This window comes from Mobula hypostoma, chromosome 6 (genome assembly GCF_963921235.1).
Source record: "Mobula hypostoma chromosome 6, sMobHyp1.1, whole genome shotgun sequence".
NCBI classification, from domain to species: domain Eukaryota; kingdom Metazoa; phylum Chordata; class Chondrichthyes; order Myliobatiformes; family Myliobatidae; genus Mobula; species Mobula hypostoma.
In genome coordinates, this window is record NC_086102.1 from 84,920,445 (window position 1) to 84,948,386 (window position 27,942).

The 27,942-nt window shown below is 39.9% G+C and overlaps 1 protein-coding gene and 1 long non-coding RNA gene across 2 annotated transcripts in view; one reads left to right on the forward strand and one right to left on the reverse strand.

Annotated features, from left to right (window-relative positions):
- On the reverse strand, nucleotides 1-23,791 carry LOC134348151 (uncharacterized). The gene is made up of 3 exons (XR_010018363.1): nucleotides 23,668-23,791; nucleotides 11,882-12,000; nucleotides 1-3,480 (listed from the first exon to the last, which is right to left on the reverse strand). It is a non-coding gene; the product is annotated as an uncharacterized LOC134348151 (long non-coding RNA).
- Nucleotides 1-27,942, forward strand: part of LOC134348150 (SPRY domain-containing protein 7) — a 40,628-nt gene extending 12,686 nt beyond the window's left edge. The window contains exons 2-5 of the mRNA XM_063051104.1: nucleotides 10,394-10,510; nucleotides 17,184-17,350; nucleotides 18,137-18,239; nucleotides 23,700-27,942. Of these exons, the coding sequence (XP_062907174.1) occupies nucleotides 10,394-10,510; nucleotides 17,184-17,350; nucleotides 18,137-18,239; nucleotides 23,700-23,797 (485 nt within the window). The 3' untranslated portion in view covers nucleotides 23,798-27,942. The remainder of the gene's footprint in view (nucleotides 1-10,393; nucleotides 10,511-17,183; nucleotides 17,351-18,136; nucleotides 18,240-23,699) is intronic.

Below are 27,942 nucleotides of genomic sequence, written 5' to 3' on the forward strand. Positions count from 1 at the left end.
AAGTAGGTACAGAAGAGATGTCAGGGGTATGTTTTTAACACAGAGTGGTGGGTGCAAGGAAGGCATTGCCGGCGATGATGGTGGAGGGAGATACAATAGTGTTTTTTAAGGGACTCTTAGATATGTACATGAAGCTTAGACAAATAAAAGGGATATTCAGTAGGGTAATTCTAGGCAGTTTCTAGAGTAGGTTAATGATCAGCACAACATTGTGTTCTATGCTCTAAGCTAGTTTATCTAATAAAAGTCACTGCTCTCAGGCATTCTGTCCCTCTATGATTAACGGTATCTTGGATTTATTACAGCAGGATTAAAACTCAGCTGGTATTGTCACATAGTACATTTATTGGAGGTTAAGATTTATTTCAGAATTGTCCAGTTCACTGCATCATACGTTTACCATTGATTTTTAAGAATTGTAATCATACTGTCACAGGTAACAAATTAGTGTGTGATCTAGTTGCTTACTAGACAGATAGTAAATTGGTTGTTGATATAAGAAATGTAAAGTGTATTTCTAATATTTTGAATTTATTTCTGTCTAGTAAAAATTGAAAAATGATTTTTCAGGCAGCATTTTTTCAGGCAGTGTTACTGGCAATAGAACGTTTACTTAATGTTTACTGAGGTAAAAATTGCTACAATGTAATCTGATTGTAGTGATATAGAACTGACGACTTCTGATGCAACTGAAGGCAAATGGATATATGCTCAAACAGAAGACAATTATATTTCAAGCTAAAAGATAACATGTGAAAGGACATAAAATGTGAAGCAACAGACAATCTGCTGAAGAAACTCAGTGGATCGAGCAATATTACTGGAGGGATATTGTCTTCATTTTGGGTTGAAACTCTTCATTATAATTATTATCGTTATCAATGTACCGAAGTACCGTGAAAAACTGCATGCTATCCATACAGATTATTTCATCATATCTGTACTTTGAGGCAAGAGAAGAGCAATAACAGAATGCAGAATAAAGTGTTACAGATGGAGGAAAAAAGTGCAGGCAGACAATAAGGTACATGGACATGATAATGTATATTGAAGTCAAGAGTTCATTTCATTGTACAGAAGGTCTATTCAATGCCCTATAACAGCAGGATAGAAGCTGTTCTGGAGCCTGGTGGTATATGCTTTCAGGCTTCTCTAACTTCTTTCTGATGGGAAAGGGGAAAGCCTGGGGTGGGAGGTGTCTTTCATTGAGTTGGCTGCTTTATTGAGCAACAAGAAGTGCAGAGCGTTACTGGAGGCTTTAATGATGTATTGAGTTGTATCCACAATACTCTGCAGCTTTGTGGTTTTGGCAGAGCTTTTGTCATAAGAAGCCAGAGTGCATCCAGACAGGATGCTTTCAATGGTGCATCTATAAAAATTGGTGAGAGGCAGCAGGAACATGCCAACATTTCTTAGCCTCCTGAGGAACTTAGGGTGTTATTTCACTTTCTTAGCCATGATATCTATGTGCTTAGATTAGGAGAGCTGTTGGTGATGTTGACACCTGGGAACTCAAACCTCTCAACCATCTCCACCTCAGCACCTGATATAAACAGGAATGTATGCACTACACCCATCATCAGAAAAAATGCAGTTTTTCAACCCAAAATATGGACTCTTCCTTTCCCCCAATGAGTTCCTCCAGTGGATTGTTAATCCAGATACCAGCATCTAAAATATTAGAATCAGGTTTATTATCACCAGCATGTGTTGTGAGATTTGTTAACTAAGCAGCAGCAGTTCAATTCAATACATAAAATAGAATTAATTAATTGCAGTATATGTATATTGAGTAGATTTTAAAAATCATGCAAAAACAGAAATAATATATATTAAAAAAGTGAGGTGGTGTCCAAGTGTTCAATGTCCATTTAGGAATCGGGTGGCAGAGGGAAAGAAGTTCCTGAATTGCTGAGTGTGTGCCTTCGGGCTTCTGTACCTCCTACCTGATGGTAACAATGAGAAAAGGGCATGCCCTGGGTGCTTCGGGGGGCGGGGTCCTTAATAATATACGCTGCCTTTCTGAGACACCGCTCCGTGAAGTTGTCCTGGGTACTTTGTAGGCTGGTACCCAAGATGGAGCCAACTAAATTTACGATCCTCTGAAGCTTCTTTCGATTCTGTGCAGTAGCCATCCCCCCCATGCCAGACAGTGATGCATCCTGTCAGAATGCTCTCCACGGTACATCTATAGAAGTTTTTAAGTGTATTTGTTGACATACCAAATCTCTTCAAACTTCTAATGAAGTATAGTCACTGTCTTGCCTTCTTTATAGCTGCGTCCATATGTTGGGACCAGCTTAGATCCTCAGAGATCTTGAAACTGCTCACTCTCTCCACTTCTGATCCCTCTATGAGGATTGGTACGTGTTCCTTCATCTTACTCTTCCTGAAGTCCACAATCAGCTCTTTCGTCTTACTGACATTGAGTGCAAGGTTGTTGCTGTGACATCACTGCACTAGTTGGTATATCTCACTCCTGTACGCCTTCTCATCTCCATCTGAGATTCTACCAACAATGGTTGTATCATCAGCAAATTTATAGATGGTATTTGAGCTATGCCTAGCCACACAGTCATGTGTATATGGAGAGTAGAGCAGTGGGCTAAGCACACACCACTGAGGTGCACCAGTGTGGTTCACCAGCGAGGCGGTGATATTATGGTGTTTTGGTTAAAACGTCGAGGATTCAATTGCAGAAGAAGGTGCAGAGGCCCAGGTTCTGTAACTTCTCAATCAGGATTGTGGGAATGATGGTTTTAAAAGCTGAGCTATATAGTCAATGAACAGCATCCTGACACGGGTGTTTATATTGTCCAGGTGGTCTAAGGCCTTGTGAAGAGCCATTGAGATTGCATCTGCCATTGACCGATTGTGGCAATAGGCAAATTGCAGTGGGTCCAGGTCCTTGCTGATGTAGGAGTTCAGTCTAGTCATGACCAACCTCTCAAAGTATTTCAGCACTGTAGATGTGAGTGCTACTGGGCGATAATCATTAAGGCAGCTCACATTATTCTTCTTAGGCACTGGTATAATTATTTCCTTTTTGAAGCAAGTAGGAACTTCCACCTGTAGGAATGAGCGGTTGAAAATATCCTTGACTACTCCTGCCAATTGGTTAGCACGTTTTCAGAGCCTTACCAGGTACTCCTTTGGGGCCTTCCCCCTTGTGAGGGTTCACCCTCTTTAAAGACAGCCTAACATCGGCCTCCAATTCAGAGATCACGGGGTCACCAGGTGCAGCAGGGATCTTCACAGCTGTAGTTATGTTCTCCCCCTTCAAAGCGGGCATAGAAAGCGTTGAGTTCATCTGGTAGTGAAGCATCACTGCCATTCATGCTGTTGGGTTTCGCTTTGTAGGAAGTAATGACTTGCAAAACCTGCTAGTTATCGTACATCTCATGTCACCGCCAACCTCATTCGAAATTGTCTCTTCGCCCTTGAAATAGCCCTCCGCAAGTCAAATCACATTGTGGTGTGCTGTAAAATGTGAAAGCAGTATGTTAAAACTGCAGAATAGATGTGGAATTCAATGTAATATTGTATTATTTCAGACAATTATTGTGGAGAATCTCAGCTCCCTACATTTCCAGGGCTAAATTCAGTTACTAATTCTTTCCTGTCTCCCATGTTTGGAGGGCAGCTAAATGACACTGAGTTTGGTCATTATCTCAAGCAAATTTGTTGAGCAGCAAAACTACCAATATGTTACAGACAAGAGAAAATCTGCAGATGCTAGAAATCCAAGCAATAATACAAAAGAACTCAGCAGGCCAGGCAATATTTATGGAAAAGAGTAAACTGTTGATGTTTCAGGCCAAGATCCTTCATCAGGACTAGAGGAAAAAAAGGAGGAGTCAGAGTAAGAAGCTGGGGTAGAAGGGGAGAAAGAAATATGAGGTAGTAGTGATAGGTGAAACCGGGGAGAAGGGGAGGGATGAAGTAAAGAGCTGGGAAGTCAATTGGTGAAAGGGCTGGAGAAGGGGGAATCCCATGTCAGAGGACAGAGGCCACAGTATAAAGCGAAGGGGGAGGAGCACCAGAGGGAGGTGATGGGCAGGTATAGAGATAAGATGAGAGTGAAATGGGAATGGTGAAGGTGGGGGTGGGGGCATTGCTGTAAGTTCAAGAAATCGATGTTCATGCCATCAGATTGGAGGCTACCCAGATGGAATATAAGGTTTTGCTCTTCCAATCTGAGTATAGTCTCATTGCAACAGTTGACAGGGCTGTGGACTGACATGTTAGAATGGGAGTTGGAATTAAAACGGGTGGCCACAGGGAGACCCCACTTTTTCTGGCAGACAGAGCGTAGGTGTTTGATGAAGTGATCTCCCCATCTACGATGGGTCTCATCAGTATATAGGAGGTCACACTAGGAGCACTGGATACAGTAGATGACCCCAACAGACTTGCAGGTGAAATGTTGCCTCACTGAGGTGTCGCCTCATTGTGGTGTCACCTCACCTGGAACGACTGTTTGCGGCCCTGAATGGTAGTGAGGGAGGAGGTGTAGGGACAGGTGTAGCACTTATTCCACTTGTAAGGATAAGAGCCAGGAGGGAGATCAGTGGGGAAGGGGCAACTGGACAAGGGAATTGCATAGGGAGTGATTCCTGCAGAAAGCAGAAAGTGTGAGGTGGGGAGATGTGCTTGGTGGTGGGATCCCATTAAAGATGGCAGTAGTTATGGAGAATTATGTGCTGGACGCGGAGGCTAGTGGGGTGGTAGGTGAAGATGAGAGGAACCGGGCAGACATGGGTGAAATTTCTGGTGGATAGTGTGTAGGTACTCGGCAAAGTGGTCTCCCTATCTACATCGGGTCTGCTACAGCATCAGTTAAAATGTTGTCAATGATTATAAGTAATGCACTACCTAAAAAATCTATTTGTCAAATTCTTAACAGAAAATGCTATCAAAAATTCACAGGATTTCAGTGAATTTAAATAACTGTTTACATTTGAAAGCAGCTGCCAATCAAAAATATATTTGAACAAATCACACCAGATGTTTCCATTTGAATTCAAAGGCTAGGTTCCTCCCTTGGTCAACAGGCACTGCTGATTTCAGCAATAAAATGAGTTGGAACATTCTTGTGTTTGTGAAAATAGTTTTTATGATGTGCCAAGACTCCAACTAAACTTTACCAAGTTAAATTCGAGCAAAAATAAACTTCTTAAAAATAATTTTTCTTGTGTTATCCCAGGAAATAAAAAAAACACAGTTTGATAGATGTCTGCTTTGGCCTGGTGGGTTCCACATAAGGACTCAATCCAAGCTAGCACTCCAGTGGGGTACTAAATGAAAGGTACTAAACAAAACCTTTTGCAACACAATTTCAAAGAGAGAAGAGGAGTTCTTTGTAGTGCCTCAATCAATATTTATTCCTCCAACAATGTCACTAAAATTACCTCTCTCTGCAATATTGTAATATAGTTTGATGTGAATTTAATAACACAATAACTAAGAGTAGGCTACTAGCCCTTGATGCTTGCTCTTCCATTCAGTGTCAGTGAGGTAATTTTCTACCTCAGCACCTCTTTCCTGAACTAATCCCACATTGCTAGATTCCCTTAAAATCTAAAAATCTGTGCAACTGAAGCCTCCACAGCCCCATAACAATTTTGTAGATCACAAATCTTATGGTCTTATTAAGTGAGATCACCTCTCAATCTTCTAAGGTCAAGAGACTATATGCCCAGTTTGTCTCATCACTTTCTTATAGGACAGTTCTCACCCCCAACATGCCAATTCACTGGGAGTCAATCTGAAGGAGCCTTCACTGCATTCTCTTTATTACAAGTGTAACCTTTCTGAGATAGGAAACGTGGACATGTATATAATGTTTCAAGTGTGCTTTCACTAGGATCTCTGCAATGGGCTTATTATTGTCACACGGAAAAACCTTACATGGAAAAGTTTGTTCTGCTTGCTATTCAGGCTGATCATGCCAAACATTTTTACTTTGTGTTCTAGTTACATGGAGTGTACAGTGCCCCAAAGCCTCATCCTTAATAATGGATTCCAACATCTTCTCAACCACTGAAGTCAGGCTAACTGGCTTCCTTTCTTCCGCCTCTCTCCCCTCTAAAAGAGTGAGGTGGCATTTGCAGTTTTCCAGTCTGTAAGAACATAAAATGTATGAACAGAACTAGGCCATTTGGTCCATCGAGTCTGTTCTGCCATTTCATCATGGCTGATTAACTTTTCAATTCAGCCCCAATCTCCTGCCTTCTCCTTGTATCCCTTCATGCCCTGACGAATGAAGAATCTATCAACCTCTGCCTTAAATATATCAAGTGACTTGGCGTTCACAGCCACTTGTGCCAACGAATTCCACAGATACACCACCCTCTGGCGAAAGAAATTCCTCCTCATCTCTGTCCTAAAAGGACGTTTCTTTATTTTAAGGCTGTGTCTTCTGGTCTTTGACTACCCCACCATAGGAAACGTCCTCTGCACATCCACTCTATCGAGGTCTTTCAACATTTGATAGATTTCAATGAGATCACCACTCACTCTTCTAAATTCCAGTGAGTACGGGACCAGAGCCATCAAACGTTTGTCATATGTCAACACTTCCAATCCCGGAAACATTTCTGTAAACCTCCTTTGAATCCTCTCCAATGTCAACACATCCTTTCTTAGATAAGGGGCCCAAAACTGCTTACAATACTTCAAGTGAGGTCTCAACATTACATCCTTGCTTTTATATTCAAATCCTCTTGAAATGAATGCTAACATAGCATTTATCATCTTCACCACCAACTCAATCTGCAAATTAACCTTCAGGAAATCCTGCACAAGGACTCCCAACTCCCTTTGCACCCAAGATCTTTGAATTTTCTCTCCATTTAGAAAATAGTCATTTACCAAAGTATATAATCATATGCTTCCAGATACTGTATTCCATCTGCCACTTCTTTGCCCATTCTCTTAATTTGTCTTTCTGTAGCCTCTATACTGCTTCAAAACTACCTGCCTCTCCATCTATCTTCATATCATCCACAAGCTTGTCTACAAAGCCATCAATTTCATCATCCAAGTCATTGATACATAACATAAAAATAAGCGGTCCCAACACAGGCCCCAGTGGATCAGCACAAGTCACTGGCAGCCAACCAAAAAGCATTCCCTTTATTCTCATTCTTTGCCTACTGCCAATCAGCCACTGCTTAGCCATGATAGTATCTTCCCTGTAATACCATGGGCTCTTAACTTTTTAAGCAGCCTCGTGTGGCACTTTGTCAAAGGCCTTCTGAAAATCCAAGTTCACAACATCCACTGATTCTCCTTTCTCTGTCATGTTTGTTATTTTTTCAAAGAAATTCCAGCAGATTTTCATGTACACCCAAGTACCCAGAAATTGCATCCTTAACAATTGACTCCAACATCTTCCCAGCCACTGAGGTTAGACTAACTGGCCTATAATTTCCTTTCTTTTGCCTCTCTCCCTTCTTGAATGGAGTGATATTTTCAATTTTCCATTCTTCCGGAACCATGCCAGAATAAATTATTTCTTGAAAGATCATTACTAATGCTTCTGCAATCTATTCAGCCACCTCTTTCAGAACCCAGGGTGTATACCATTTGGTCCAGGTGATTTATCTATCTTCAGACCTTTCAGTTTCACAAGATCCTTCTCCCTAGTAATAGCAACTTCACACACTTCTGGCCCCTGTCATTCTTGATCCTCCGGCATATAGCTAATGTTTTCCACAGTAAAGACTGTTGCAAAGTACTGTTGTAACATACCATCTGGATGTCTCTGTTGCACCCACATAAACTTGCTTCTATTCCTCTATGGCACCTCCTATCACTACTGCAGTCCTCTTCACCTCTCTTCTGAGCCACAGCACTAGAATCAGTGCCAGGCACATGGCCCCACACCCCCCCCCCCGCCCCAGTAGGTTGTCCGCTCAATTATATCCAAAGTGGTATGCTTATTGTTGAGGAGAACAACCACATGGGTACTCTGCACTGGATGCCCATTTCTCTTCCTTCTGACATTCTCCCAGTTACCTGGCTCCTGCAGCATAAGAGTGACTACCTCATTGTAGCTCCTACTTATCACTTCCTCATTCTCCAGTATGAGCCGAAGGTCAGCGAGCTGCAGTTCTAATTCCTTAATATGTTCTCTGAGGAGTTGCAGCTTGGTGCACCTGATGCAGATGCAGTTATCTGGGAGGCTGGAGGTCTCCAGAATTCCCACATCTCGCCCACAGAAGAAAACACTGCCCTGGAGCCATTCTCACTGCACTAACTATGCCCTTACAGATGAGGAATTAAGATTAAAGAAGGAAAAGAGAAACTTGCTATATACTTACCTTGCCCAAGCCTGATGAGCCAAAGCCACTCCAACACTGGACCACTCAAACAGTGGCCACTCCGATTGCACCTGACTTATTAATATTTGCTCTTTCTAATGAATCCCGCTCAGTGATTGGTTGCTGTTAACTCCGAAAAAACTGGTGCAAAGTTCTGACTTTTTAATCTTGAGTGCAAACCTAAGTGAAAAGGTAGCTCTTTCCTTGTGCTTCCACTCAGTGATTGGTCACTGTCCTCCAGAACCATTCCAGAATTTAGTGATACTTGAAAGATCACTATTAATGTCTCCTCAATCTTTTCAGCTGCTTCTTTCAGAACCCTAGGTCTATCTGGCCAAGGTGACTTACTTACCTTAAGACCTTTCAGCTTCCCAAGCATCACCTCCTTAGTAATAGCAACTACACTAGTTTCTGTCCCCCTGACACACTTGAATTTGTGGCATACTTATAGCGTCTTCTACAGCGAAGACTGATGCTAAATATTTAAGTTTGTCCACCATTTCTTTGTCCCCCATTACTATCTCTCCAGCGTTATTTTCCAGCAATCCGATATCCACTCGTGTCTCTCTTTTACTCATATATGTGTGTGTATGTATGTATATGTGTGTGTGTGTCTATATATATATATACATATCTGAAAAATCTTTTGGTGTCCTCTTTCAAAGTATTGGTTAGCTTACCTTTATCTTTTCTTTCCTTATTGCTTCTTTAGTTGTCTTCTGCTGTTTTTTAAAGGCTTCCCAGTCCTTGGACTTCCTACTAACTTTTGCTCTATTATGAATCCTCTCTTTTGCTTTATGCTGTTTCTGACTTTACTTTTCAGTCACAGTTGCCTCGTCCTCCCACTAGAATACTTCTGCTTGGGGATGTATCCTGCGCTTTCCAAATTGCTCCCAGACACTCCAGCCATTGCTGTTCTACCATCATTCCCTCTCAAACTGCAGGGTGAATTCTATCATATTATGATCACTGCCTCCTAAGGGTTCCTTTACTTTCAGCTCCCTATTCAAATTTGGTTCATTACACGATATCCAGTCCAGAATTGCCTTTTCCCTAGTGGGCTTAACCATAAACAGCTCTTAAAAAGCCATTTTATAGGCACTGTACAAATCCCTTCTCCTGGGACGCAGCACCAAATGTATGTGCATATTGAAATCCCCCATGACTATCCCAACATTGTTCTTTTTACATACCTTTTCCATCTCCAGTTGTAATTTGCATCTCATATCCTGCTGATTGTTTGGAGGCCTGGATATAACTCCCATCAGGGTCTTTTTAACCCTGCAGTTTCTTAACTCTACCAGCAACAACTCTACATCTGATCCTGTCACCACTTTCTAAGGATTTGATTTAATTTTTTACCTGCAGAACCACTCCACCTCCTCTGCCTACCTGCCTGTCTTTTGAGAGGCTGGAGTTGATGTATGCGATGACCATTTTATCCACCCACTTAAAGATAGTAGATGTCAGAGCCACTGGGTGATTTTTATTAAGACGTGCCCTTATTTTTCTTTGGCACCAGGATATAAGTGGTCATTAAACAGGTGGAGATCTCAAAATGGAGTGAGGAAAGGTTAAGGATGTCAACAAACATTCCCACTAGCTGGTTTTTGTATGATCTGAGAACAGAGCTGGGGAAGTCATCCAGGCCAGTCACTTTTTGCGGGTTTGATCCTCAGAAAGGCTGACGTCAGCTACAGTGGCCATAGTATACGTGTGTTAAAAGTGATTGGGACATAAAATGTCATTTCAGTGTAATATTTTATTTGTTAATCCTTTTTATTTCACCTTATCAGAGATCTACTAAATAACAAAATAGACCACGTCAATTAGTTTATCCTTTTCCATTTCCTGCAACGTGACAAGTAACTCTACTTCTAAAAAAAGTAGTTAATTCTGAAGTATTGTGGACATTCCTAGGCCATGCTTGGCATCATATAATAGCACATTTCTTGTTATTTTTCCTTCTGGCATAGTGTTTGTTACATTACTGCATTTAACTTTTTAAATGATTTTATATTTCCATAATGATGTTAATTCTATTAACAGCTATTCTATCTTTATAGGAACGGATGTAGTTATTGTTAAAAATGGGAGGAGAATATGTGGCACAGGAGGTTGCCTAGCCAATGCACCTTTACATCAGAACAAAAGTTACTTTGAATTCAAAATCCAATCAACAGGTTAGTGAATATATTGGAGAATTAATATACTACAGTATATTTAGTAGCCATTTATTGCAATTGCCTTTCTATGCGGTTCAGTGTGGCTTATCAGTTCTCCTGAGAAATTGATTGAACAGCAGGGGATAGAGCTAGAATACTGGATAGCTACACAAAATGGCAAAGTAACACTAGTGGAGTTGCACGGAGCTGCAGTTATTCTTCATTTTTATAAGTGATCTGATGAATAACATATTCAAAGTGACATATAAGTTTGCCAATGACAAAACAATAGGTGACATTGTAAACTAGAAGTATCTGACTACTTTGTGTTTAATAAGCTACTCAAATGTGAAATATTAAGTCGAATAAAATTTAGTCACAGAAAGATTAGAATGTATGTAGGTCATAAAAATGTCATGGATGGGTAGATAAACTAATTTGAATGGCCATCGGAATGTAAGGAAGTAGAAGTTTTACCAAAATTATATTCCTTCCTTGATTAATCTAGAGCAAATGGAGCATAGATTTGCCAGGATGATACCTGATTTCTAGATTAAATTACAAGGAGAGATTGCCTTAAACTTCTGTTAAGTTCTTTGGAAATTAGAATGTTCAGAAGCAGTGCTGTAGGTAGAGATGAAAGAAAATTCAATTGGTTGGGAAATCTAAACTTTTGAGTTAAAGATAACCTAAATCTAAGAGTCAGTCTTTTCACTACGGACAGAAGGAATATGGAAAACTTTTCAACAAAGAACAATTGACTCTGACCACTTTTATCTATCATCAATTAAAACTAAGGGACAAAGTAAAAGGTATTTAGTTAGGTCACAAATGGTAATGATATGATTTAAATTTCAAAGGCTTCAAACGTACATTTAATGTCAGAGAAATGTATACAATATATATCCTGAAATGCTTTTTCTTTGCAACCGTCCATAATTAACAGAGGAGTGCCCCCAAAGAATGAATGACAGTTAAATGTTAGAACCCCAAAGCTCCCCCACAGCACCCCCTCCTGCATGTAAGTGGCAGCAAGCAACAATCCGTCTTCCCCCCCACCATCAAAAAAAAATGCAACAACACCCACCACCGAGCACTCAAGTGTGCAGCAAAGCAATAGCAAAGACAGAGACTTGCAATACCCCAAAGACTACTCGTTCACCCGCTATTCGACATACCACAAGCTCTCTCTCCCTAATAAGGGAAAAAGAGGTGTCTCCATTTCATAGCAAGAGGGGAGACATAACAAACAACTCACTGGTTTATAATGTTAAAAGTCCGTTGCATCACTTTTTCCGAGCTCTGTGCCCAAAGATCTCAGGTCTGTGGGCACACAGCCATAGAGCTTCCGGCTCCCACGATACACTGATCTTCTGCCAAGGCACTGACCTTCAATCCGCCCATCTCCAGAGCCACGAGATCTCGGACCCCCGAAGGCGAGCTAAGCTCTTCGGCCGCATCCTTGGCATGTGGAATTGTTGAGCAGATTCAAGTTCCTCTACTAGTAGCTGTAAGAAAAGGAAATTATTTGGAGGTTCACACCTTGTTACCCTAAACCCCAGCCATATTATAGATTGTACACGAAAATACTAGATATTATGTAACAATGGTTAAATTATAAGACTAGTTCATTGATTTAAATCTCTCAAGGAAGCTGGGATCTTTAGACTATAAGACATAAGAGCAGAATTAGGCCATTTGGCCCATCGAGTCTGCTCCGCCATTCCATCATGGCTGATTTATTATCCATATTAACCTCATTCTCCTGTCTTCTCCCCATAACCTTTGATGCCCCTACTAATTAAGGACCTTTTATACGCAATAACTTGGCCTCCACAGCCGTCTGTAGCAATGAAATCCACAGTTTCACCACCCTCTGGTAAAGAAATACTTCCTCACTCTGTTCCAAAGGGAACACCCTTGTATTCTGAGGCTGTGCCCTCTGATCCTAGACTCACCCACTATAGGAAACATCCTCTCCACATTCTCTCTATCTGGGTCTTTCATTATTCAATAGATTTCAATCAGATCCTCCCTCATTCTTCTAAACACCAGTGAGTACAGGCCCAGAGTCATCAAGCGCTCCAAGTATGTTAACCCTTTCGTTCCCAGTATCATGCACGAGAACCTCCTCTGGACCTTCTCCAATGCCAGCACATCTTTTCTTAGATAAGGAGTCCAGAACTGCTCACAAAACTCCAAGTGCAGTTTGATCAATGTACTGTAAATTTATATTCTAGTCCTCTTGAAATGAATGCTAATATTGCACTTGCCTTCCTTACCACCAATTCAACCTGCAAGTTAACCTTTAGAGAATCCTGCATGAGGACTCCCAGGTCACTTTGCACTTTGTTTTCTGAATTGTCTCCCTGTTTAGAAAATGGTCTGTCCCTTTATTCCTTCTACCAAAGTGCATAAACTTACACTTCCCTATACTGTATTCCATATTTAAAATCACTTTATTAAATGTGGAATAAAATGTTAGAGTTAATAAACTAACTAAATTTGTAAAACAAAAAATCTGGTTCACCGATATTTTTCAGGGAAGAAAATCTGTTGTCCAGGCCTGGCCTATTTGTGACTCCAAATCACAGTAATGTAGATGTCCAATAACTATCTTCTGAAAAGGCAGAAATATTGTTTGACAGGATTGTTATAAATGAAATATTGAACCAACCTTCAAAAAAAAATAAGGAAATGATTCCATTTAAATTAATTACATTTTGAAAAGTTCAATGAGGAAGTGACAATGTGCATCCATTAAATTAGCTCCTATAACCCAAGAGGTTGTTAACCAATTATGAAGACTTAATATGTTACTGAAAGCACACTCACATCTCGCTCAGGAGTGTAAAACACAAAATGCTGGAGGAATTCAGCAAGTCAAGCGGCAGCTATGGAAGGAAATAAACAGTCAATGTTTCAGACCAAGACCGTTCATCAGGAAGGCTGAGTGCTGTTAAAGGGTCTTCAGCCAAAACATCAAGTGTTCCCGTCCCATAGATGTTGCCTGACTTGTTAAGTTCCTCCGGTATTTTGTAAGCGTTGCTCAAAATTTCCAGAATCTGCAGGATCTTCTGTTCACAGCAGAGTGAAAATTTTCAGATTATTTTACAGTGAGAATTTTGAAACACTCCTGGTATTTCTGAGTCTCCACGGCTTCTTTGATGAGTTGCTTAGGAAGACACTAAAAGATTTTGAAGTGTTCTTTGTGAAATTTCCCCAGCAGATTTTCTTGGACTTCCTTTGATATGAACCCACTGTGCAAACTCAGCTGTCTTAATTTCTTTGCTGTTACTGGTCTGACGAACCAATATTTCTCACTTACTGTTTTAAGTTTATTCAAGGGTCTCTTTTGTCCAGCCAAGTCTACAACACTTTTCTGCTAGCGGGGAAGTTACTTTTAGATGCAAATGTCAAGCCACCTTAATTACAGATCTCCACTTAGACCACACATGTCAATGAATTAAGAATAGCAAAGTGATTTCTATTAAGGCTTTGTTCTTTTCCCTCTCAGTTTTGAAGTGTAGAGTTTTCTCTTTGTAAGGGAGGTGGTACACCTAAGCTGCAGGACACAAGTAACAGGGTGATGGTCAGGAGTGGGAAAGGCGATAGGCAGCCATTGCAGGGTACCTTGTGGTTATTCCCCTCAATAACACACATACCACTTTGGATACTGTTGGGGGCTGGGGGAATGGCCTAGCAGAGGAAAGCTACAGGGGTTAGGTCTCTGGCATTTTGTCTAGCTCTGTGACTCAGAAGAGGGAAGAAGTGGACTGTAGTGATAGGGGACTTAATGATAAGGAATCAGACAAAAGGTTCTGAGACAAGGTTAAGATTCCTGGATGGTACATTGCCTCCTGGTGCTAGGGTCAGGGGCACCTCAGATCGAGTCTGAAACATTTTTAATTGGGAGGATGAGCAGCCAGAGATCATGGTCTGCGTCGGTACCAATGATGTGGGTAGGAAGGATAACATGATTCTTCAAAGAGAGTTCAGAGAGTTAGGTACTAAATTAAAGGACAAGACCAGAGTTGTTCTCAGGATTGCCAACCGTGCCATGTCCTAGTGAGGCCAGAAATAGGAATATAATGCACATTGTTAATGAGATGGTGCAGGAGGGAGGACTTCATATTTTTGGTCTTTTTTCCAAGAGAAGGTGGGACCTGTACAGGTGGGTCTGTTTGCACCCGATGTGGAGGGGTACTATTATCTTTGCTTACAAGTGCTGCATGGGGTGGTGGTAGGGGGGAGAGTGGAGCAGGGTCATGCTGGTAGAATTCAGATCTAGCCAAGGTTGATTTGAAGAGACTATGAAAGGAAATGAATGAATGGCAAGTGGGAAGTATTTATCAATGGAACAGCAAGCGTCCAATAACATAATATTCCTGTTTGGATGAAAGGTAATCTGGCTAATGAGAAATATTGAAGTTAAGGTCAAGGCAAAAAGGAAATATACACTTCATTTAGGAGGTGAGCATCGAGCAAGTTATTTGATAGCTATTAGGCTTTGTACTTTGTAAGTCATGTCTAACTAATTTTATAGAGTTTTTTTTCGAGAATGTTACCAGGAAAGTTGATGTAGGCAAGGCAATGGCTGCTGTCTACATGGACTTTAGCAAGGCCTTTGACAAGTTCCTGTATGGGAGATTGTCAAGAAGTTTCTGTCTCTTGGCATTCAAGATGACACAGTAAATTGGATTAGACATTGGTTTCACGGTAGAAGCCAGCAGGCAGTAGTAGATGGTTGCCTGTCTGACTGGAGGTCTGTGACTAGTGGTGTTGCAACAGGGACTGGTGCTGGATCCATTGTTGTTTGTCATCTATATCAACGATCTGAATGATAATGTAAACTGGATCGGCAAATTTGCAGATGATACCAAGATTGGGACTGTAGTGGACAGCAAGGAAGACTATCAAAGCTTGCAGTGGGATCTGGACCAGCTGGAAAAAGGTGGGCTGAAAAATGGCAGATGGAATTTAATGCAGACAAGTTTGAGGTGTTGCACTTTGTGAGGACAAACCAGGTTAGGTCTCTCATGTCGAGCGATAGGGCATTGAGGAGTGCAGGAGAACAGAGGGATCTGAGAAACATCTATAATTCCTTGAAAGTGACATCAAGGGTAGATAGGATCATAAAGTGAGCTTTTGGCACATTGGCCAGTCACACGTGTTGAGTAAAGGAGTTGGGATGTTATGTTGAAGTTGTACAAGATATTGGTGAGGCCTAATTTGGATTATTGTGTGCATTTCAGTCACCTATCTACAGGAAAGTTGTCAATAAGTTTGAAAAAATGCAGAGAAAATTTACAAGGATGTTGCCAGGATTTGAGGGCATGAGTTATAGGGGCTTTATTCCCTGGAATTTAGGAGAATGAGGGGAGATTTGATAGAGGTCTACAAAATTATGACAGGTATAAATAAACACAAGCAGACTTTTTCGACTGAGGTTGGGTGAGACTAGAACCAGAGGTGATGGATTAAGGGTGAATGGTGAAATGTTTAAGGGGAATATGAAGGGGAAGTTCTTTAGTTAGTGTGGAATGAGCTGCGGCAACTAAGAGAAATTTGGGTAGGTACATGAATGGGAGTGGTATGGAGAGCTATGGTCTGGGTGCAGGTTGATGGGAATATGCAGATTAATAGTCAGGCACTGACCAGGTGGCCCAAGGGGTTTCATGACTCCATGACTAACATGTGTAGCAATCAATAAGTTAAGATTCTGTGCTGACCAGAGTCCCTAACAAGTGAGCTGATAAATTTCCCTCCACAGTAGTTTGACAGTGGCTGCTTTTTATTTTCTGCCTCTCAGTAATCTGCCACAGGATTATGAACTCTGTAGGAAATTATCAAGTGCTTTACCATTTTGACAAGTAGTTGGTACATCAGTTCATTCACAGTTTTGGTTTAAGCATAGTGTTAATGGTGTTCCATCATTCAAATGATCATGGATGGTCTAATCTTTGATGTTGGCTCCTCTTTCCTATCTGATCTTCAAAATTTATGATTCTGCTTTGGTCAAGATATCTACCTCAGTGTCCACAGTCCTCCGTGATAGAGGATTCCAAAGATTCAGATTCCTGAAAGAAGTAATTTTTTTTCTTATAGATCGGTGTTAAAAGTCCAATAGATTTCCCCCCCATATTCTAGACGTTCCCATGGGAGAAATATCCTCACTATATTTACTCTGGCGAGAACTCTGTCTGAATCCTGTGTGTTTCAATAAGACCAACCTAAAGTCCAAAAATTAGAGCTTTTCTGAAAGGACAAACCACTGATCTCAGGCATTAAATGTGTGAATCATCAAGAACAACTTGAATTACTTGGTGTTTTGTTTGAAATGTAGACAAAACTCACCTTGTGATTTGGATTATAATGTGCTGAGAAAAAAGATCAAGATTGTACAGAGTTCTTTTAAGATATACACTTTTTTATGTACCACGTTAAAGCAATTTATAAAAAAAAAAGGGAGAAAAAACTGCAGATGCCTGAAATCAGAAATAAAAATATCAGAAAATGCTCGAATCTCTCAGGCATTGGTAAGTAAACTGAAACTCGTTTCACTTTCCACAAATACTAATTGCACTGCTGAATGCTTCCAGAATTTTCTGTTTTTATTTTTGCTTGTGGTTTAGATTTCAGGAAACCAGTGTATGTTTAAACAGTAATGCCCCCTTATTTTTTTTTCCAGGAGTTTGGGGGGTTGGAGTTGCTACCCAAAAAGCTAATCTTAACCAGATTCCCTTTGGTCGAGATGCACAAAGTTTAGTACTTAGGCATGATGGAGCTATTTATCACAATAATGAGGAGCGAAACCGACTACCAGCTAACAGTCTTCCCCAAGAAGGAGATGTTGTGGTATGTAAGAAACAATTTACCATTTGTGAGTATTCACTAGGACTGTTTCAAAACTTTATTTTGCTCATGCCATCCTATGTGCTTTTGAGACCTGGACCTACAATAGGCAGTGGAAAAGTACGCCAATACTATTGCTGCAAAATCCTCCAAACTGATTAAAAGGACAGACATCTGTGCCCTCTTCTAGAACAAGGTTCCTCATATTGAGCCTCCAGTTACACCCGGATAGCTATATCGTGCGGGCCACGTCATTCGCGCTTGCTACCAGGCTCCTGAAACATATTATTCTGAAGGGAAAATATTACCAGGTACACAAAGGAGATTTTCCTCATTGAAGAAATTCACATTCCCACTGATTTCTGGGAATGACTGCAGGATCGTTCAGGACAGTATTGAGAACCTTAAGGACATGCATCAGGAGTACACAGATTACTGGAAGAAGGAGTGGATCACCTCACAAACTGCCCTATCGACCTGCTTCATTGGCCACCATCTACCCTTGTCTGATAAAGGGGCTGTAGTTTCCACATTGCCTTTTACAGTCACTTAGAACTGGAGCCTAAGTGCATCATTGTTGTTTCCCAAGGGACTACCCAAGAAGAAAAATGCAGTTTTGCTTTTAATGAGGCTATTTTATTTTGAATATGTTCCTCAAGTCACTGCAGCCAAACTGTACCACAAATAGGTTAGGCCTCATTCTATACATACAGATTCTGAATCTTTATTTTAAAATGTGTACGTTACCTGTGATTGTACAGACTTAATTAAATTTGACTTTTTTTTAAGGGTCTGACTTACGATCATGTGGAATTGAACGTTTATTTGAATGGGAAAAATATGCATTGTCCAGCATCTGGAATCAGGGGTACAGTGTATCCAGTTGTATATGGTAAGTAGATTTACACATTTGTAGTGTTCTCGTGCAGTGTGTTGAAACTCTGACTAAACACCAAGTTAAACCGGAGCCAATGAAGACAGAGTCGTAGTAAGGTTAACCATTTACTGTTCACTCTTCCACATTAACATCATATGGTGAAAACTTGATAAAAAAATACAAACATACTGGAGACTACGCGCGCTCTCTTCTCTTAGCGAGTGTCTCCAGCTGCCCCGAGTGGCGGGCGAGGGGTCGCATCAAAAGCCAGCACGCAGGCCGCCCCAACCACTGCTTCCTTAGCAGAAACCACATTAATATTTTTACTTCAAATACATTCTTATTAACTTACGGCGTTGCTTCTACAATGTTTCTTTGCGGGTAAAAATGGAGCTCTTAACCATCATGCTGCACGCATGGCACCCACCTTCTCACCTTCGCGAACCAGAGTTACACACAAGATGCGGCGAAACCGGAGGTGACGTCATTGCATGCCGCGATATACCATAGGCAATTAATTTATCTTTATTTTACTGTAACTTAATTACCAACCTTTAACTTTAACTAGAAAATAGTTAACAACAAATCATTTAAAACGTAGACCCAACAAAGTCAAATAAAGGCCTTAAGGGCAACACAACATTGTTGTACAGGAATCACTAACTGTGTTTTACAGTGGTGGAAAGCAGGCCTTTCAGCCCATTTGGTCTATGTTGACCAAGTTGCCCATCCAGGCTAGTCGCACTTGCCTTTGTTTGGCCTGTAAATTTCTAAGCCTTTCCAATCCATGTATCTCTTTGAGTGCTTTTTTAATGAACCTAACTCAGCTACTTTCTCTGGCAGCTCATTCCATCCATATAGACCATCCACTGAGTGGAAAAAGTTACTGACTGGATTCTTATTAAATTGCTCTCTCTCCACTCTCAACTCAAACCTTTGTCCCCTAGTTCTTGATTCCCTAACACTTGTGAGTATTTACCTATATATGCCTTTCATGATTTTATACACCTATAAGATCACCCGTCATTCTCATACATTTCACTAAATAAAATTCTAGCCTGCTCAAGCTCTCTTGTTAACTCACTTCCTCAAGAGTCATAAAGCAATGCAGCACACATGCAGCCTGTTAAGGTCATAGTCATAGAAAACTACAGCATAGAATTGAACCCTTCGGCCCATCTAGTCCATGCCGAACCATTTAGACAGCTTAGTCCCATCAACTTGCACCCGGAGCATAGCCCTCCATACCCCTACCACCACCTATTCAAACTTCTCAAATGTTGAAATCGTAATTGCATCCACAGCTTGTTCCACACTCTCACCACCCTCTGAGTGAAGGAGTTTCCCCTCATGTTCCCCTTCTTATTTCATCTTTCTCCCTTTACCCATGACCTCTAGTTGGAGTCTCACCGAACCTCAGTGGAAAAAACTTGCTTGCATTTACCCTCTCTATACCCCTCATAATTTTATGTCTCCATCAATTCTCCTCTCAATCTTCTACATTCCAAGGAATAAAGTCCTAATCTATTCAATCTTTCCTTATAATCTGGTCCACCAGTCCTGGCAACATCCTTGCAAATTTTCTCTGTACTCTTTCATTCTTATTTACATCTTTCTTGTAGGTAGGTGATTAAAACTGCATATAATACTCCAAATTGGGCTTAACCAATGTCTAACATTCAACGTAGCATCCCAACACCTGTACTCTGGCTTTCATAGATCAAAATACTATGTACCAAAAGCTTTCTATATGGCCCTATGTACCTGTGATGTCACTTTCAATGAATTATGAATAAGTATTCCCAAATCCCTTTGTCCTATTGCACTTCTCGGTGACCTGGTTGGTCTTCTCAAAGTGCCACACCTCATTTGACTGCATTAAATTCCATCTGCCATTTTTCCAGCTGATCTAGATCCTGCTGCAAACTCTGGTCTTCCTCGCTGTTCACTACATGCCCAATCTTGGTGTCGTCTGCAAATTTGCTGATCCAGTTTAACCAAATTATCATCCAGATCATTCCTATAGATGACAAACAACAGTCCATGTGGACAAGATTCACTGACTTTCTTGGTAACTTACTCCAAAAACTCTTGTAAGATCAGTTAGACACAACCTGCCACGCAGAAAGCCAAGCTGACTGTCCCGAATCATTCTCTGTCTATCCAAATACTCATATATTTGGTCCCTAAAGTACCTCCAATAACCTTCCCACTACTAATGTCAGGGTCACCGGCTCATCGGTCGCTAAGGATGACTTCAATGTCTCTGCTAGGGTCTTCAAAATTGGCCTTTCTCCAATTTAGAATCTCAACCTGAGGACCAGGCTTATCCATTTCCATAATTACCTTGGAACTAATGGAATTATGATCACTAGCTGCAAAGTGTTTCCCTACACTAATTTCTGTCAATTGCATGATCTCCTCTCTCATTGAGACTTCTATGTGCTGATTATGGACACTTTCCTGAACATGTTTGACAAACCCAATCCCATTTAGTCCTTTTATGGTATGGGAATCCCAGTCAAAATGTAGAAGGTTAAAAACACCTATTGTCATAACCTATAAAAGTTGCTGGTGAACACAGCAGGCCAGGCAGCATCGCTAGGAAGAGGTACAGTTGACGTTTCGGGCCGAGACCCTTCCCCCTGTAACTCTAGTTTTAAACTCACCCCCTCGCTCATGCAGTATGAGCGAACATTCCCACTAGGATATTAGTCCCCTCCAGTTTAGGTGCAAACTGTCTCTTCTGTGCAGGTCCCACCTTCCCTGGAAGAAAGCTGAATGATCCAAAAGTCTGGAGCCCTCCCTCCTACACAAACCCCTTAGCCATGTGTTAAACTGTACAATCTTCCTATGTCTGGCTTCACTAGCACATGGCACGAGTAACAGTCCTGAGATCACAACCCTAGAGGTCTTGTCCTTTAACTTAGCATCTAACTCCCAGAAGACACTTTGCAGAACCTCATCCCTCATCCTACCTATGTCATTGGTGTCTATATGGACCATGACCTCTAGCTGCTCACCTTCCCACTTAGAAATGCTGCAGACTCAGTTGAAGATTGCCCAGACCCTGGCAGCTGGGAGGCAACATACCACCTGGGAATCTTTTTGTCATCCACAGAATCTCCTTTCTGTTCCCCTAACTAACAAATCCACCATCACCAGAGCTCGCCTCATATCCACCCTTCCTTTCTAAGCCACAGAGCCAGAGACCTGACTTCTGTGACTTTTCGTCTGCTTGGTCATCCTCCCTAACAGTATCTAAAGTGGTGTACCTGTTGTTGAGGGCAACGGCTACAACGATACTCTGCACTGGCTGTTTTAACCCCTTTCACACTCCTGTCTGTCTCCCAGTTTCCTGTGTCCCACATTTTGGGTGTAACTACCTCTCTATGTGTACTGTCTTTCACCCCCTCAGCCTCCTGAATGACCCAGAGTTCATCTAGTTCCAGCTCCAACTCCCACTCCTTAATGTGCTTCGTCAGAAGCTGCAGCTGGATGTACTACTTGCAGTTGTAGTCGTCAAAGATACCGAAGGTCTCCCTACCTTCCCACGTCCTGCAAGAGGAGCATTGAACTGTTCTGTCTGGTATAACTACCCTACTGTTCCAACTGTTTAATTATAAAGAAGGAAACAATAAATAACAAAAAGAAATCTACCTACAGCTTTTTTGCCTTCTCTTACTAAAGCCTTTACTCCCTGTATCTTTGAAGAGCTAAAGCCTCAAAACCCCCTATCTAACACAGTCCTCTCCAACAAAGGCTGCTCATTTCACCCTTGTTAATGAATCCTGATCTCTGGCCACAAATGAAATTCCAAAACTCCCATGAAGAGCTGGTTTCTTCAGTGTAATGATGCCATGTGACCATTTCTTGCATTCGGCCAATATACCTCCCAAATTCTACCCCCCATGTACTTATGTAAGAACTTCCTAAATTACATGATTATGCTAATCACTAAATTACAATACAAAAAAAGTTTGGTATTTCACAAAGGCTATTTCTTTCCATTCTACACATCCACATTTGCAAGATTCCACTGATTTCCCATTATAAAACTTTTTAACAAGTTCTCATTGATGATACTGGAGTATGGTATCATCACCAAACAACAGTTCTCATGGTATAGCTATCAATATGCCTTGCTGAATATATTCAGGATAGAGCAAAATCTGTTGTAAGGCACTGTCCACCATTGGGAACTTTGGAACAACTCCGACTCCAGGTGTGGCAAAACACAAGTTACTTCACATTGCAGTGAATCCAAGTTCTGCATTTACCATCAGAACTTCACATGACCTCTGAGGATGCCATTGTGTGCCACTGGTTTTTGAAATAGTAGGTCATTTTATCAACTAAACCTGTTTTTGCCATTGCTGAAAGTTTGTGGAGCCCAATAATCTAGGAGTGAGAGAAGGAGTACAGTACAGATCTAAGTTGCAGATTGTTTGGTACAAGAATGTTAAGTTACACAGGGTGTCTGTCCTGCGTTTCATCAGTGCAGGGAACACATGAGAGTTGTTCTTTAGTGAACCAAATAAATATCTCTACACATGCTGTGGAAAATGCTATTAAGGGATTTCAGCAACAGTTTATTTGTAGTTACATAATGTTTGTAAACTTCAGAAAAATTAAAATGGAGTTAAGTGTACAGGCAACACAAGTCATTAAAAAACACCAATTAATCTGTTCATAGAACATACATTACATTTACTAGTAATTATTTTCCAAGTGCTTTCATGATTGCTGAATGCATGTAGACTTAAAACAATAAAATGTTTTGGTCACTCTCCCAAATGTTTTACATTCTTCCATTTGCTTTGTGGTCATTTCCTCCACCTTGTTTGGACAGGTCAGTTAGTTAATCCATTGAAGGTAACACATCTTTATGAAGTTTCCACTAGTCACTGTGGTTCAGCAGAAAATATGCCAGGTTGCACCAGTGGTTAGTGCATCCAGATGTTCATATTTTCATACCCTGCATTGTGTTTAGAACTCAACCTTGTACTTTTGTCTCTTCCTCCTGGTCATTAAATGTAAATGAATTGTAAATAATGAGTGTCAAGAAGTGGCACCACTAGTTTGAACCATCTACCCATATGTTCTCTGTATTCAACGCTCAATCCATGCTAACACACTTCCCCTAATACTTGAGCTCTTATCTTTTTCACCATCACTTGTTGTGGCACATTATCAGAAGTCAAATACACTACAGTGTATCAACAGTTACCCTCTATCGAAAATTTAATGTACAAGGTGTATCAGATGATATTGATGTACAATGCCTTATTATGGCATGTTGCAGTAAGCAAATAACTGGGCTGATTTGTAGTAGCTTTCATCTATGTAAATTGAGTTGAGTGGTGAAAGTCAAATCAAATTTTTTCACATTTATTTGTGGTTTTAAATTCTAGCCAAGAGTAGCAGACACTTCCAGAATTACCTGATTTTATTTTTGTTCTTTTTGCTTTTCAGTTGATGACAGTGCAATTTTGGATTGTCAGTTCAGTGAATTTTACAGTCCTCCACCTCCAGGATTCGAAAAGATTTTATTTGAACAGCAGATCTTCTGATATGCACTCTATAAATGTCGCAAGCACTGCTACCTTGCCTGTTCCTGCTTAGGTGTTTGGTTGGAAGTTGCTTGAGTGCAGTTTCCTTGAATTGTCAGTACCTTGAATGACAATGCAGCATAAAGAATTTAGGTTTATCATGCTTTCGTCTTTCATTGTCTGATAACGTTTTTAAAAACATTTTTAAAGTGACCATTGACATAAATGTGAGGTGCAATAAATAATAGACCTTATGCACCCTATAACTTAAGAATAACTAAAACTCAAAACGCTTGCCTGTGAAACATGCATCTTCATTATTACTGTACTTACTAAGTTAGGTACAAGTACCAAACAAATAATTAAGCAAAGTTCTACATGTATTTTTAATCCCTTTACCCTGTCCAGCATTTATTTTTGTAGCTGTTTGTATGTACTAATGATATCAGGGTATTTTCTGTCCTTACAGTATTTCTCTCTCAACATTTTATACTGTTAAGTCTCAGTTAAATTTTGCCACTATGGTAATCGATTTACTTGTCTTTGCCCTTTCAATATCATCTCACCATTTCTACTTTGCTTCCTTTTGAACTTTTTTTGGTGCTGGGATGAGTACACTATTGGATGTAAGACATCTTCAAAATCACTAGTTAAAATCAGCTTTACTTTGAGCACATATCAATCACAATACAAAGATCAGGCATCTGTCAGTCAGAAAAATATGACATTTATCTGACTAAGATCTGTAGACTCCAGTGGCCTAATTCATTAGCATCTAGCTAGGCTTCCCCAGGAAAAAAGTGAGGTTTCTTCCCTGTCCCCAAAAATAAATGCCATAAATATGAAATTAAAACAGAATTTTGGAAACAGCAGATCAGATGTGTTGAAAGAGTTAACATTTCAAGTTGATCACATTCACAACTAGAAGGATTTAGTCATGGCAACATTTAAGCAAGTTCAGAACTGCAGAAGTGCCAGGAAAAGGGAAAAATGATTGGATGAGGAGTAAGATGAATGTGATTTATTAATTCATTGGTCCATTGATACATGTCTGGCACAAGAACAAGATATTGGTTCTGACAAAGGGTCTCTGAGCTGGAATGCTAACTGTTTCTTTTCACACAAATGCAACCTGATCTGCTGAGGATTTCCAGCATCTTCTGTTTTGAAAACATTGGAGATGCTAAAAATGTAACTAAAAGAGGTTAACACTGGAAATGGCAAGTCAGGTGACATCTGTGGATTGAGAAACAGTTTGCTCATCATTAACTAATATTTTAAAGTACTGTATTGAGATAGGCATGGTGATGCAGGGTAGGTACACATCAGAATGGAAAGTGATCAAATAAATTGTGTTGAATTGTCTTTTGGCTTTAAAACACAAGTTTGTCACTAATCATCTCTTATCTCCTGTTGATCTTTCACTGAGATTCAAATATGTGCTCAGAGTGAAGCAGGAAGTTCATATGAATAAGTGGTGTTTCTGAAGCTAGAGGAAAAAAATGTTTTGTCATCTAATATTTTTTTAAAAAGCCTTTTCTCAGTAACTTCAATCAGCTCTATCTTCATCTGTAAAGAACAAAAACTGAACTTACAAATTCAGGATGTCTGTCTGAACCAAATATTTTTGACCCAATGTTTATCATAGGATTGGGCTTGTGGATAAGGTCTATTATACTAGTTTTCGGTATACAGTACAAAGTTTCTGTGAAATCATTATTTATATAAAAATTTAGAAGTGGTGTACAGTTCTTTGTGTAGATGGTGTAGAATCTCCAGTGTTCCTTAATATTTTCAAAAGATAGAAAATGTTAAACGAAACTTGGTTTCATTGTTTCTGCAATTATTTGTATTGAAAGTAGTAAAGTGGAAATGTAGTTACTGTAATCAAATCAGACCTATGTTCTTATTAATTTTGGAATTCCTGAAAAGCCATACAAAAGAATTGAATGAGGATTATCAATAATAGCTTTGTGTTACTTCAGGATGATTTAGAAGCAAGCTGTAACCAGACTGTCCATTGTACACAGTGTGTAGAGGACAGTAATATTTATTTACTGAATAATTAAAACAATATCCCAAAGTCAACTATTGTGCCTGTATAGTAAGATTAAATATTCCAATTATGTTCTAGTTTTTTTTCCAGTGATGCAGTGAAATAAATGCAACATTTTAAAATACGGTTTTGTTGATTAATACCTTCCTGGATTTGAATTAATTTTCTTAGAAATGATATTGAGGATGGTTCTGTTTTCGTGAGGCTGTGTGATTAAAATTCTGAATGTTTCAGTGTATTTTAATGCCCTTAAATGGTAATGGATTTGGGCAAAGATAAGCTCAGTTCAGAGTTGAACATTATGGTTATTAGGCTTCAATCTTTTACCTCATAGTAGTCATAGTCATACTTTATTGATCCTGGAGAAAATTGGTTTTCGTAACAGTTGCACCATAAATAATAAATAGTAATTTATTCAGCACTGCTTGCTCTTGTTAACTTCATTTTCCTTAACACTAAAATCTCATTACTCTCCTGAATATAACCAGTGACTGAACCCTTAAAGCTCTCGAGAATCTCTGAGTGAAGAAGTTTCTTCTCATCTCAGTCCTGAATAGCCAACTCCTTATTTTGATTCTACAATCCCTGGTTCTAAACACCGCAGCATGAGAAACAATATCCTCACCCCATACAACAAACCGTCATACAAGGAATCAATCTCCTCATAAGTGTGCATTTTATGAAGGAAAACCAGACCTGTGCATTATTTAACTGCAGATTTACCAAACTATTTATTTGGAGCTAGATCCCAGAAGCTGGATACACAGATCCTTTTGCAGTAAAACCTTCATACAGCTTGCCTTCCTCTTTGCTGACTGAACATTAATGAACTTTATGCGATGAGTGAACAAGAACAGCCAGAGCTCTGAACACCAACACATCCCAGTGGTCTACCATTCTAAGAATTGGTGGGCATTTCTTTTTTGTGTTTTCATAATTATCAACATTTTTCCACATACAGTGGATTCTGGCTAACTGGGCTATCGGTTAATTGGGGCAGACACTTATTTGGGACAACTCTTAACAAAAATTAATCAAGAAAATAGCCACAATTCCCTTTGTTTATTTGGGACACTATGCTACTTAATTGGGGCAGGAGACGTGCTGAACAGTTTCTAACCAGTGTCAGATGTGTGCACCATGTGGCCGTGCTTATAGCAAGCAGTTTTTAAATAGCGTCAGTTGCCTGTGCTTGTGTTCAAAAAAGCAGTGATTTTTCACAGATAGTTGATGAGAAATAAGCAGTAAGGCAATTCAGAACTGTTTTGCTCTCTGCAGTTTCAAGCAATAACGGCTGGGAGCAAAAAGGAAACTATTTCGCCACTTCAACAAGTTACGAAGAAGTTGAAGGTATCAACAATAAACTTGAATGTTACAATGAAAATGAATATATGGAAGATGCAATTGTCCAAAACATTGTATGAAGGCAATATATCATCTACACTAGATGCCTGCACTGATTTTGTTCATTTACAGTCAATAAAGAGAATGTGGCAGTGTACACTGGATGAACTATTGGGAGCTAATACAGTTTTACAGTACTGTGGTTCTATTGAATGTTCAAATTTATTCTGCATTTTGTTTAAATACATAATTTGTTACTCAGTTAAATGGTAGTTTGTCTTAACTATTTCCATGAAACTTCAGCTAATTAGGGCAGTCATTTAACTGAGCGAAATTGTACTGGTCCCAGTGTGACTAATTAACAGAATCTCCACTGTACTTCATCACTCCTGAGCTCATTCATTCATTTGGTCTGGCAATAGCCTTGGCATCTTCACAATTCATTACGACCCAACTTTGTATTACTGCGACTAGTTGGATTGTTTTTCCTCCTACCATATTCATGTTCATGATAAATTCATCTTATATTAAATTCAAGAGGGAGCACAAATGACGTACACAAAGATACCAGATACATTTTTTTTAGTTTATTTCATTATGGTGGCAAAACTAGTACGTGCCAAAGAGATGGAATCTGTTTCAGTGAATGTGATTAACATTAAAATACTATGCTCTATTTGGGAAAATGTACATTGTTAATGTAACTGCTTGAAATATATTGTCAAATTGTGACTGTTGCAATGAAATAAATATTGGCTTATTTTGC